Source organism: Chlamydomonas reinhardtii, chromosome 14, assembly GCF_000002595.2.
Source record: "Chlamydomonas reinhardtii strain CC-503 cw92 mt+ chromosome 14, whole genome shotgun sequence".
Taxonomy (NCBI): Eukaryota; Viridiplantae; Chlorophyta; class Chlorophyceae; order Chlamydomonadales; family Chlamydomonadaceae; genus Chlamydomonas; species Chlamydomonas reinhardtii.
In genome coordinates this window covers 1,959,920-1,971,794 of record NC_057017.1, presented here as the reverse complement: position 1 = coordinate 1,971,794, position 11,875 = coordinate 1,959,920, and the positions used below count along the sequence as shown (strand labels likewise).

Here is an 11,875-nt window from a genome sequence, read left to right as displayed (position 1 = left end):
CGCACAAAGCTCGTTACAGCCCCAGAGCCCTTAGCAGCGAACGAGTGTCCCAGGGCCCCAGCCGTGTGCCATGCACGCTCACCCGTGACGCTGCCCCGAGTCCCCGACCCAATCCTGGTGCCGGGGTTAGGCCGGCTGAGCGGCTGAGTATGCGTCCATCAGCACGTTGGTTACAGTTACATAGGATCGGGACCCCATACTTGTATAGCACTATCCAGACGACTTTCTGCATTTGCAATTGTGCGCGTCCTGACCAATTGTGGATGTTCCCATCCATGCAAACTCGTTTTCCTGCCGTAAGAAGCCCAATCTACAGTGCACCAACATGTGCCTTACACCGAAACACAGCTGCTGCATCACAGATAGCTGCATGATGTGGCGCAAGCCGTGGGGCCTCACTAGCAGTCTAGCCCTCACGCTTTCGGCGGCAGCACATCAACACAGCCGCACAACATGCACACTCCGTTATCAATCCTCACTGCCAACTCACCAGTGGCTTGAGCACTCATTTCCGACAATGCTCAGCCAGCCGTAGCCAACGCAGCCGGCGGCCCTTCTCCATTCATCATCCTGCCTGCAATCGGACACGCCGCCACACACGGCCCACAACGCCGGCCCACTGCAGCCCAACTAAGGCGACGCTAACCCGTAGCGAGGCAGCGGGTGCGTGCCTCGAAGGGGTACCGCCCCGCTCAGTGGCTGCGGCCCCGCCGCCCCGCCGCAGATGCTGATGTCCTCACCTCCAGCGTACCCGTCTAGTGCAGCAACCGCCCGTGTGATGTGATGTTCAGTAGCGCCGGCGGTCCTGTATGGAGATGCACAGACAGGATTGCTGGTCACAACTTCCGAAGGATGTGCGTATTCACGTGAACGCAATTGCCTCAAAACATCAAGGTTAGTCGGGTCCAAGGGGTCGCACAGCGACTTTGGGATGATCAATGCTGCCCACCAATGGTCGACGCAGTGACGGCCTGCCGTCCACTCGTGCAACCGAATGACAAGAAGGCCCGAACTCACAGCACCTTCACACGTGGCGACAGCTGGGGGTACCGTGTGGGCTAAGGGGCTCCGCGCATGCTACCGCTGTGTGCGTAAGAGGAAGTGAAGGAGCGGACAGGCTCCGACAACAAAAGGCATGCAGCAACTGTGCGTGCGTACCTCCGGCGCACCTCCCTTGAAGTTGTTACACCAAACGCTCATGTGCAAAGCTGTGCCAGAGCTGGTCAAGTGCAAAAACGGTGAAGCAAAGCCGCGAGAGGCTACACAGAGTGCTCGACCACTTGCCTCCTTTGCTGGCTTGCTCGCGCGGCCTATCCCTTCGCATCCTTGGTCGGAGCTTGGGCTACATCTATAGCCTTAGGTGCCCAGGCACTGTGCCGTTCATGAGCGGGTGTGTGGGCCGAGGCCGCTGGCGGGCACATGCTTACCTCGTAGTCGCTGCGGCGGCCGCTGCCTGACCTGTATCCGTCGTCGTAGCCGCCGCCCCCGCGCCCGCGGTCCTCATAGCCGCCACGGTCCCGCCGGTCGTCGTACCCGCCACGCCCCCGCTCGTAGCCGCGGTCGTACCCGCGGTCGTCACGCCTGCGCATCACGTGATGTGGGTTAAGGTAACAGTGCTCCATAAGCCGGGGGGGGGGAGCGATGAATACACCGTGGGACTCCTAGCTGTGGGGCTACAGTCAGCTGAATCTGGCTCCAAGGCAACCTGCTACAACGCGACACGTGAGCATGGCCGACACAGCTGCACATACCCCGGCTCCCCGTGCCTTCACAAGGTTTAGCGGGACCAGCTGCTGCCGCGACAGTAGCCTCACCTGTCGTACCCGCGGTCGTAGCCCCGGTCGCGGTCGTGGCCCCGGTCGCGGTCATAGCCCCGGTCCCGGTCGTCATATCCGGAGCCGCCGCTGCGGCCACGCTCGTAGCCCCGGTCGCGGTCCTCTCGCCTGCGACACATTGCAGAGTACGCCGCGCCACACGCCAACTAATGTTGCATGCGGTCCTGATGGATTGGTGGGGTCCAGCCCCATCTCACTTTTAGAGAACGTATACATGCCCCAGCAACCATCTGATCCCAACCTCAGCGTCCCAACACCGGCACGCGGATCCCAGCAGGCCCGATCTCCTGCAGTCGAACCCATTCCATATAAAACCCAGTTTCCCCGGCCCCACCGCCAGACCTCCAGACTCCCATTGCTCCACTCCACACTCCCACTCACCGCGGCGACCGCTCCCGCTCCCGCTCGCGGTCGCGACTGCGCTCGCGCTCCTCGGGCGGCGGCCCGCTGCGCTCGCGGACAGAGCTGGGCGCGGCGGGCGGCGGCGGCAGCAGCTCGGGCTCGCGCGAGCGCGCGCGGGCCTCCCAGCGCGAGGTCAGCTCCGCGTACTTTTCGCGGATGGCCTTCCAGCCCAGGTACTGCTTGCCCGTCAAGTGCTCCTGTGCGGGTTTAGGTTGCAGGCACACGACACACAAATGCGGAGGGCTTGGGCGCAAGCGCGGGACGGAAGGAGGGGGGGGGAGCTGCCGGCCAGACGCCACTGCTAGGAAACGTATGCGTGTTAGGCAGGGCCAAGCTGGACGCCCGCTGCTACGGCAACCGCGCCGCGCGGCTGTCCCGGCCTGAGCTGCTCGGGGTACTGCTGGAGGCAGGCCGTCTCTGACCGGGGCGCATGCAGCCCTGCAGTAGCTAAACCCCTGCTCTGAAGGCCCAAAGGCCGGAGGCACAAACGGCCGCCGCATACCTGCGCCGCCAGTTCGGCTCGGGTTGGCGGGCGCGGGGGTGCGGGGGCTTTGCCTGTGCCGGGGGCGCCACTGCCGTCACCTTCGCGCTCACGCACCTGGCGCCGCTGGTCGTTATCCGTGCTGTTGATGAACACGCCGCAGATGTCACACACGCTCATAGTGCGCTCGGGCGCGGTCAGGCTCTTGTGCAGTCGGTCGTGCTGCGCCTGCATCTCCGTCGCCTGCTGCGCCAGCGCCATCGACACATCCACCTCGCCCGCCTCACCCGCCTCCTGGCTCTTCTGCAGCATCTCTGCAATTGGATGTAGCAGTTACCCGAGGGCATGTGCCGAAGTCACATAACAGTAGGACAGGTGAGAACCGCTTTTGGTTAAGTTGTGGCGACGGCACGCGGCACAGTCCTCCAACCCTACCCAACCCACACCCCCTTCCCAGACACCACGCCCTCTGCGTCATGGTCACCAACCTTTGGCCTTGGCCTGCATGTCCGCCAGGCGCGCTGCGTCCTCCGGCTTCAGTGGCCGAGCGCTGCTCTCCGCCTCCGCGCGATCCTTCGCCTTGGCGATTTTCCGGTCCATTTCCCGGATGAGGTCCTCCATCACCTTCATAAGCCGCCGCTCATAGCTGCATCATGAAATTATGAGTGCCAGCCGTAAGAATGGGGGACCCGCAACCCTGGACATCATCGTCTAGAAGGAATGCCCGCCCATTCACTCACCGTTCATGCTCGCGTGGGTCTTGCTTGTTGTACTCCCCTTGAAGAGTCTCCCACTCTATATGGTCCTCGTGTATCTCGTAGCCGCAGGGCCCTGGGCAGGGTAGTGGAGGCGCGCACTGTTGACGACGCACTGCTCGATTTTGCACCCCAAAGTGCCCACCAACAACTCACCTAAGTCGCTCCTTGTGTTTTTAAAGAGCCCGTAGGGACAGAGGCCCGCCAACGCGAACTTGCACACGGTGGGGTCGTCGAACCGAATCCGCTTGTTGGAGCGCTTGTCGAGGGGCACGTTGCGCTCCTTGCCCATCAGCTCATCGAGCATAGCACGCATGGCGTCCACCATCTTTGCAAGCTGCTTCGGGCCCTCTGGGACCCGATCTTGCGCAGAGCGAACAAGGAAAGGAAGCAAGCGTCTTCAGAGGCAGTTGTCGTTATAACCCTGACAGTAATGCGAAAGTGTTGCGTTGCAACCTGATGAACAGGCCTTTGCAACGCCATGCGGTACCCCATCCGGCCAGTCCACGCCAGCACTGGTACTCCTGCCTAGCTATGCCACCTCCCGCACCGGCGGCTTCCTCATACCTGCGCAGCTCCAAGCCTTACATTCGAGCATGCTCCCCATGGGCGCTGGCGCGCCTTCCCTGTTTGGACTGAACCATACCTCTGGCTCTGGGGGTGCGCCAGCACACGCCAACCTGCCCCTTATCCTGTCCCATTGCAACCACTCCATCGCCTGCTCACCTGCACGGAGCAAATGAGCCATCCAATCCAAACCAGGATAGGCAAAACCATAAATCCAAGTGCCAGTACAGGCGCAGAGGATCGCACGCCTTCCCGGTTTGGACCCCACTAACAGACGCCCTCCGTTAACCACACCGTCACCTGCTCGTCCCGAACAGCCAAACCGTAATCCCAACTATAATCGCACGCAGCTCGTTGGAGAGTCACAGCATAGTCTGTAGGAAGTGGGAAAACTCGGTGCAGTGCCTGACTCGACTCATCAAAATGATTACGCACGTCGCGCGTCCTTGCCACCTACACCCGCACGCACTCACCTACTTCCTGCACGCGCGCTTGAACACCTACTCACGTACCACAGTTTACCTGACTGCATTCATCCACGCACCACATACCATCTGCGCACATCGATCATGTCAACCTGCCACCCTCCACCTCCCAAAGCACGCCCAAGACCCAACCCTTCCTTCAGCACCGCCACGCCAAGACCTCCCCCATACGAGTAAACCGCACGCGTCCCAAGCCCCTGACCCCATCACTACCCCGACTCTCCACGCTTCCACCAGGGTAGCTGCTCCATGCATGCCGTGAAGCCGCGCTCCAGGCGCGCCATGTAGGTGCCTGCCGCCAGCTCCTGCCCCGTGGCCTTCCATAGCGACTCCACGTGCTCATACACAGTGCCGCGCAGCGCCTGGCGGGGTTGGTGGCGGGTGTGTGGGGGAGTTTTATTCAGGGGAAAGGCAGAGCTAAATGGGGCTTAGCTGGGATCCAGAGGGGGCTTGGAGTTGGGAGAAGAGCTGAGATGGAAGGTTCGGCACCAGGGCATCGTTACATGGACATGTGCGCGCCGTTGTAGTCTTGTAGACCACGTGGGTGCTGTGCAACCGTGTGACGCAACGCCAAGCACCACATCGCAGCCTGTATGACGGCCACGTGCGAGCACAATCAAGCAATGCTCCTCACTCACGTCCATGTCCTTCCTGCTGAACTTGGCCTTGAGGAACTCCTTGCGCACGCGGCTCTCGGTGTGCTTGCGGTGCACCAGGTACCCGTCCGGGCTGACCAGCCAGCTGGTGCCCGTGGCGTTCATGGCCGCAGCTTGCACGATCTTGTTCTTGCCGTAGCCGCGATACCTGTACGGCAGGTTGCCGCGGTGAGCTAATGTCGTACAGCGTGGTAGGCGGCTGGCGCTCGCGCAGCTGCGCAAAGCGTGTGCGCGGGCACACCGGCACGGGTGCTGCTCCGCTCCCAGGTGTGTGCCACCCTCGCACGATCGCCGAAGAGACTGGCGCCCCCACCCCGGCCCCCAGCCCTGCACCCCGCTCTGCGCTGAATCGGGTGCTGGCCGAAGGTGCCACCGCCTCCGTGACCCGACCCTGTGCAGTACCGGTGTACGACCACGACCACGAACATGAACATGGCTTCCCGCACCTGTAGTCGTACCACAGCGTGCCCCAGCGCCAGCTCAGGAACCAGGGCTCAAACTGTGCGCACGGGGACCAAGAGGGGCAAACGTGACTCGCGCTCGCCTCCTGGGTCTCGGTTTGGGATAAAAAAGAACCCGCCCCGCCCCGCCCCCCTCCCTTCTTCCACCGGCTCCCCAACCCCAGCCGCTGCCCCCCCCCCCCGCTTCCGCCTTGCATGCAGCCACACCTGCGGGCTGTAGGTGATGGTATAGGGCTCCGTGGCAGTCATCCACTTGTCGTAGTTGGTGGCGTTGTGGCTGAAAGGCGCTTTGGGCCGCATGCGCCGCAGGCACTTCTTCAGCGCCTCGGACAGCGAGCTCTTGCCCTGCACTGCCACGTTGTCTGCGGGCGAGGCGAGGAGGAAAGGAAAACGGGAGAGGAGGACAGAGGAGAGACGGAGAGGGGAGGAGAGGAGGGGGCGCTCAATGGCGTACGTGACTTGAGGCGTCAAGGAGTGTGACGGATGAGGGTGACAGTGGCAGGTCAGCAGCCGCATCCTTCACCTCCATAAACTGCCCCGCTCAGCTCCCCTCAGCGCCCGGAGCTTGGCTGCGCTGCCCAGCCCTCACCCAGCGCTACCATTTGAACTCTAGCCCAAGTCCTCTGCCACGCTAACAGCCTGTCTCGCAGCGCCCTTCCTCCCCCCAGACCCGAACCCCGTGCCCGACCCTCGCAACCCGCACCTGCGTACGAGGCGCCCGCGCAGTGCGTCTCAAACGCAGGCCACACGTACACGGACCCGCTGCGGCAGCCCTGCTCATACAGGGACCGCTTCGTGGCGTCCGCCAGGACGTCGGAAATGGACGCCGAGGGGATCATATCCACATCTATGTTGGTGATGAGATCTGTGTCCGCCATCAGCCGAGCCCAATTGCGCAGGCTGTTGACGGGGTATAGCACCATGGCCTTCGGGTCCGCAAACAGCTCGTACAGCAGGATGAGGCGCAGCTGGCAGCCGGGTCCATTTGACGAGCCGCCGGATTCTGTGTTTTGAAACAGCTCCTCGATGGCGGCGACCATGGCCTGCAGCTTCTGCTTGCTCTCCGCGCTGAGCTCGTGGGAGGAGGGGTTGTAGAGGGGCAGGTACAGCGCCGCGGCCAGCGGCCCGCGCCAGGTGGCGCACTGTGCCCGGAGCTGATCTAGGCGCTCGGCGGAGGCCTGGGTTACGAGCGTGACGGGGATGCCGGCCGGGCGCCGCGACCACCACACGCGGGCCGCGACCATGCAGCTGGGCAGGTCCTGCGTGAAGTGGTCCCACGTAGTCCGCTTGGCAAGGCAGTCCTGGCCCTTGAAGCAGTCCGCTATCGCCTGCGCATTTGCGCCTGCTATGGCAGCCTCGTCGAACACTTGTGCACGCGCAAGCGGCGTCCACGCAAGGGCCGCGAGCGCAGCAAACGCGACCATGAATAGCGAAGAATGTCGGCAGCTCGACAGCTGCAGCCTTTGTCGGCTGCCAAAAGCATATTTTCTAGCGCGACACATCATGAATGTAAGGGCAAGCTTGGAAACAACTATGGTTGCAAGGCCGTTGTGCCCATTTCATCCAAAAAGAGTTTACACTGTGTGCAGAGAGGCGGTCTTGACGCAAGGGCTTTCAGACATGTATCTATTAAATGCATATCTGCGGGGTTTTGGCGACTCCCGACTGGGATCCATCACCAAGCACGTACCCGCAGCACCTCATGCCCTTTCCTGGACCCGTGCACCCCAAGCCTTCCTTGTCACTACATTCTCCATCATCCATTCAGAAGCAATCATGTATATGCTACTCGCCTCGAAACACATAAGTGCAGGCTTTGCTTGCGGATGCGCAACAGGTCTTCCAGCTACTGGCGAAGTGACATCTGAGAGCTTGGGCTGCTCACCCATTCACACCACCATCTTGCCACCCCGCCGTTTCGAAAGAGCAACTCACACTCAGATTGCTACTTGGCCCTCGGGGCTTTCCCAAGCAACTCGGCCTAAACAACTAGCACACCGACGCCGCGATACCACCCTTGATCCCTCAAGCCCACTCAGCCCGCCGCTTCCCCTGGCGTGCAGGCCAGTTGCACCACTTCGCACAAGCCTCGGTCGGTCTGGTCTCAACCGCTGAACCCCAGTTCCTTTTCTTCAGCCTCCCTCACTTCCCACCACCGCCGCCGCCCCGCAAGGGCCACGGCAGCAGGCGCCTCAGCCAGCCGCCACTGCCCAACCCCAACAGGCCCATCAGGCCCCCGCCCGGCAGCACACTCTTGAGCACCTGCAAGCACACACATACCGTACACAGAGCAACACACAAGTCACATACAAGTCACACAGCAGCACAATCACACGGAGGTAGCACCAGAGCTACAGCCTGCAATCTGGCGCTCCGCTACCACCCCCCGCTCAGGCCCGCTGATACCGTATCTATGATGTTGACGTGTTGTAATATATGTTACCATGAGCGAGCGAATCTCCCGCCTGCTCACCTGGCCCACTCCTGCGGTGTGCGGCAGCAGGTCCGCCAGGCCCACCTGTGCCAGCAGGGCCGCGGAGGGGGGGGGTCGGCAGCATGGGGGGTCCGCAAGGAGTGGGCGGGGGGGGGGGAATCACACCGAAATTAGGTGAGCAATGCCGGCTTGCGTTCAGGCAGTCCAACCGTTCAGCGGGCGTGTCATCTGCCCCACATTCTTGCCAGGCGTCGCCTCCCATCGTTGGGCACGTCACGGATGTGCTATGCGACAATGCCGCTACTACCCATGTCCCCCATGCACCCACGCACCTTGGCGAGAGCCTCGGCCGTCAACGTGCAGCGCTTGAAGGTCTGTGTGTGTGGGGGGGGGGCGGGGAGAGGGGAGCGGGGATTGGGGTTGCACTGATCAGTGCCGACGCGCGGACAATAATACATGGGATGGCGGCCGCGTGGGATGGGACGGGTGGATACGTGAGGGCAGCCCGCAGCAGGTAGATGGCGACCAGGAGCAAAGGGCAGGCAGGCGGCATGGGGCGGGGCGAGATTTACAACGTGCAGAGGTGGGGTGAGCAATGCAGGGCGCAAAGCGCCACGTAACCCCACCCGACCCAACCCCACCCCACACACACAAGCACACACACCTCGTCGTAGGCCTGCAGCGTGTGCTGCTCGATGAGTGCCCGCGCCATCATGCGAAGCCGGGGCGTGGGCAGCACGTGCAGAGCGTCCGGGTCGTCGTACAGCGCACTGATCTGCTCGTACGTCACCACGTGCTGCTGCTGCTGCGGTTGGTGGTTGGGGTCGTTGGAACATTCGCTCTGTCGCTGCTGTTGCGGGTCGGTTGAGGAGGCGTGCTGTGCGGCCCATTGCTCGAAGGCGCTCACGCCCCTGCACGTGGCAACACATCATGTGCACATGCGCGTGTGCGGGGAGGCAGCGGCGCGGCAGCGGGTCGGGCGCCGTGCTTGCGCCAGGCAGGGGCAATCGCAAGCTGCTGCTGCTGGTCAGACAGCAGGCGGCCCTCGCAGGCACTTGCTCGCCCCACACAGCAGCACACACACGAAGCCCTCACGCCCCTCCACCTCTACCCCAAACGCCCCATCGTACGTGCACGCGCGCGCACACACACACGCACACACACACACACGCACGCGCACCTCCTGCGCGCCCACGTCTTGGCCTGCATGCCCCACTCCTGCACCAGCAGCGTCTCGCGCAGCGCCTTGACCGACTCCAGGTAGCCGCTGTTGGCCACCTGACCGTCAGACAGAGGGCGGGCACACACGCACATGTGCGGTGACATGGATGTGACCAGTGTCCGCAGCCCGCGGATGCGGATGCGGACCGTACAGTGACATGAGGTGCGCACAATGCCACCATGGCGGCCACAAATGCCACGATGCTACCATGGCGGCGCCACGCACAGCAGAGCCCTGTGCTCCGCAAGGATGCACACGTGCACACACGCACACACATGTGCGAACACATGTGCACCTGCCCTCCATGCCACTCGCCCCGCCCCCTTCCCCCTTCCCTCACCTCAGTAATGGCTGACTGGATGCGGTTGATCTCAAACAGCCGGCTGCGCCCCTCCTGAGAGCCGCCGCCGCCGCCGCCAGACAGGAGGTCTGGAGTGCGTGTGAGGAGGGGGGCGGTTATGTGCGTGCCCGAGCCCGAGGTCCCAAGCTTCAAGGAATTGTTTCCAAACCAGGGGGAGGAAGCGGTAGGGGGGCGCGAAGTGTGATGTTTGTCGGGGTAAGGTGTGAGTCATTGGGTATGGAGCGTAAGGCGGGCATCAAGGCGGGTAGGGTGTCGGCCTGTGCGCTGTCACCCAAGCCACGGGCGCACCGTTCGCACGCACGCACACACGCTCGCACGCGCACACACGCTCACACTACGCACCTGCGGCCGCCTCCTGCCCCTTGCTGGTGGCGCCGCTCCCGCCGCCGCCGCCACCTGCACCCCCAGCAGCCGCCCCGCCCGGCACCGGAGCGCTCACCACCACCTCCTGCGCCTCCGCCGCACCCTCCACCGCCGACTCTGCTCCTGCTCCTGCTCCTGCTGCGGATGCCCCCGCTGGTAGCTGCACCACCAGCGTGTGCCGTGGATGCGGCGGGTGCGGCGCCGCCGAGCCGGTCACCGCCGCCACCACCGGCGCCAGCGCCGCCGCCGTCATGGCGCCCGGCGCCGCCGCCACGGCAGCCGCCGCCGGCTCCCCTCCCGCAGCCCGCCCGGCGCCCTCCTCCCTGCTCCCAACCCCTGCGTCCATGTCCGCCACTGCCAAACCCCCGCCCGACACCTGCCCGGTCACGTGCCCCGCGCCCGACGCCGCCGCCGGCACCGCAGCCACCCCTGCCACGTGCCCGGTCGCTGCTACAGCCCGGTCGCTGCTACAGCCGCTCCCTCCTGCTGGTGCTGCTGCTACAGCCGCCACCCTGAGCTCCCGGGCCAGGTCCAACATCTCGTGCTCCACGGCGTCCAGTCGGTCATTCATCAGCCGGTAGCTGAGGAGCGAGGATGAGACAGCAGGGAGAGCGGGTGACAGGGGTGACAGGGGTGACAGGGTTCGGGTGAATGAGGGGGATTACTTTCACCGTTCCCAGCAAGGGGGGAAGGAGCAGAAGCACAGGCCAGCAGCAGGCAGGTAGGGCAATGGTAGGTCAGGGTTGGGCAGTGCCTAGGGCGGGCTGGTCATTCATCGGCCGGTAGCTGTCAGTTGGGTAGGGGATGGATGGGAGCCGGGTGCGTGGTGTGTGTGGGATGGGATTGGGACCAACCAGCCCGCCCATCCACCTTGCCCAACCACCCACCGCGCAATGACCTCGGCCACTTGTTCCTCCAGCCCCTGAGCCAGGATGATGGGCGTGGCGGGAGCTGCGTCCAGCAGCGCCTGCCCGTGCAGGGCAGACGGCGGCACCTCGCCACCGCCCTCACCACCACCCACACCCGCACCCGCACCCTCTGCCACGCCCGCGCCGCCGCCGTTGCCCGCCCCGCCGCCGGCACCTGCTGCTACTGCGTCCGCATCCGCCGCTGTTGCCCCGTGCTGCTGCCCACCTGCCAGCAGAGGCACGGCTTCGCCGTTGTCACTGCCAGCAGCAGCAGCAGCAGCAGCGGTGCTGGCTCCACTACTGCCGCTGCTGCTGCCGTCTCCTTCGCGGAACCGGCACAGCACTTGCAGGCGGCGCGTACTACTTGGCGCAGTTGCGCTCGTTGCTGCTCCTGCTCCCGAACGGTCAGCAGTCATACTATTGCCGCTGCTTGCACTGCTAGCACCGCCTGTCGCTGCACCGAGCAGCCCCAGTCGAGCACCGACCGCCGCTCGACCAGCACCGCCAGCACCAGCACCACCCGCAACACGAGCAGCAACACCAACTCCAGCAGCACGAGCAGCAGCAGCGGCAGCGCCCAAAGGCGGCCCGTGGGTCGCAGGCCCAGCCCGCAACAGACCGTTGCCGCTGGTGTTTTCTGCTGCTGCCCTTATCGGCGCCGCGCCCTCAGCTCTGATGGTCGGGCGTCCGCTTGGCCGCAGCAGCCTCCTGCAGCCAGCAGTGCTCCTGCCGCTCGTGCTGCTGCTGCTGCTGCGGGCTGCCTGCCGCTTGGATGGCGTCAGCAATAATACTGCTGGTGCTGGGTTGCAGTTGTAGGGGCTGGTTGTAGAAGACGGGGTGGTCGGCCGCAGCCCCCCCGCGGCGCTCAAAGCCATGAAATGTTTGCTCAATAAAGCCTTATTTGATGCAGCCTGTTCTGCTTGGTGTTTCTAACACGCTTCCAGA

The 11,875-nt window shown here is 64.0% G+C and overlaps 3 protein-coding genes across 4 annotated transcripts; all 3 read right to left on the bottom strand.

Annotated features, from left to right (window-relative positions):
* Positions 1–158: 158 nt before the first annotated feature.
* CHLRE_14g621300v5 (uncharacterized protein) lies at positions 159–3,896 on the bottom strand. 2 transcript variants are annotated; one of them, XM_043070186.1, is made up of 8 exons: positions 3,630–3,896; positions 3,459–3,549; positions 3,207–3,364; positions 2,740–3,032; positions 2,217–2,434; positions 1,815–1,943; positions 1,428–1,581; positions 159–805 (listed from the first exon to the last, which is right to left on the bottom strand). In XM_043070186.1, exons 1-8 carry the CDS (start codon positions 3,799–3,801, stop codon positions 788–790), a joined length of 1,233 nt encoding a protein of 410 aa, XP_042916859.1. In that variant the 5' UTR covers positions 3,802–3,896; the 3' UTR covers positions 159–787. The 2 variants fall into 2 exon arrangements, with proteins under 2 accessions (XP_042916859.1, XP_001689857.1); XM_001689805.2 differs by having other exon boundaries at positions 2,836–3,032.
* Positions 3,897–3,948: 52 nt separating this feature from the next.
* Positions 3,949–7,140, bottom strand: CHLRE_14g621250v5 (uncharacterized protein). Its single transcript, XM_043070185.1, has 5 exons — positions 6,346–7,140; positions 5,850–6,004; positions 5,628–5,680; positions 5,164–5,329; positions 3,949–4,887 (listed from the first exon to the last, which is right to left on the bottom strand). Exons 1-5 carry the CDS (start codon positions 7,064–7,066, stop codon positions 4,735–4,737), a joined length of 1,248 nt encoding a protein of 415 aa, XP_042916858.1. The 5' UTR covers positions 7,067–7,140; the 3' UTR covers positions 3,949–4,734.
* A 64-nt stretch (positions 7,141–7,204) lies between these two features.
* On the bottom strand, positions 7,205–11,840 carry CHLRE_14g621200v5 (uncharacterized protein). Its single transcript, XM_043070184.1, has 8 exons — positions 10,910–11,840; positions 10,002–10,603; positions 9,639–9,727; positions 9,257–9,354; positions 8,741–8,987; positions 8,409–8,450; positions 8,116–8,160; positions 7,205–7,904 (listed from the first exon to the last, which is right to left on the bottom strand). Exons 1-8 carry the CDS (start codon positions 11,803–11,805, stop codon positions 7,785–7,787), a joined length of 2,139 nt encoding a protein of 712 aa, XP_042916857.1. The 5' UTR covers positions 11,806–11,840; the 3' UTR covers positions 7,205–7,784.
* Positions 11,841–11,875: the final 35 nt, after the last annotated feature.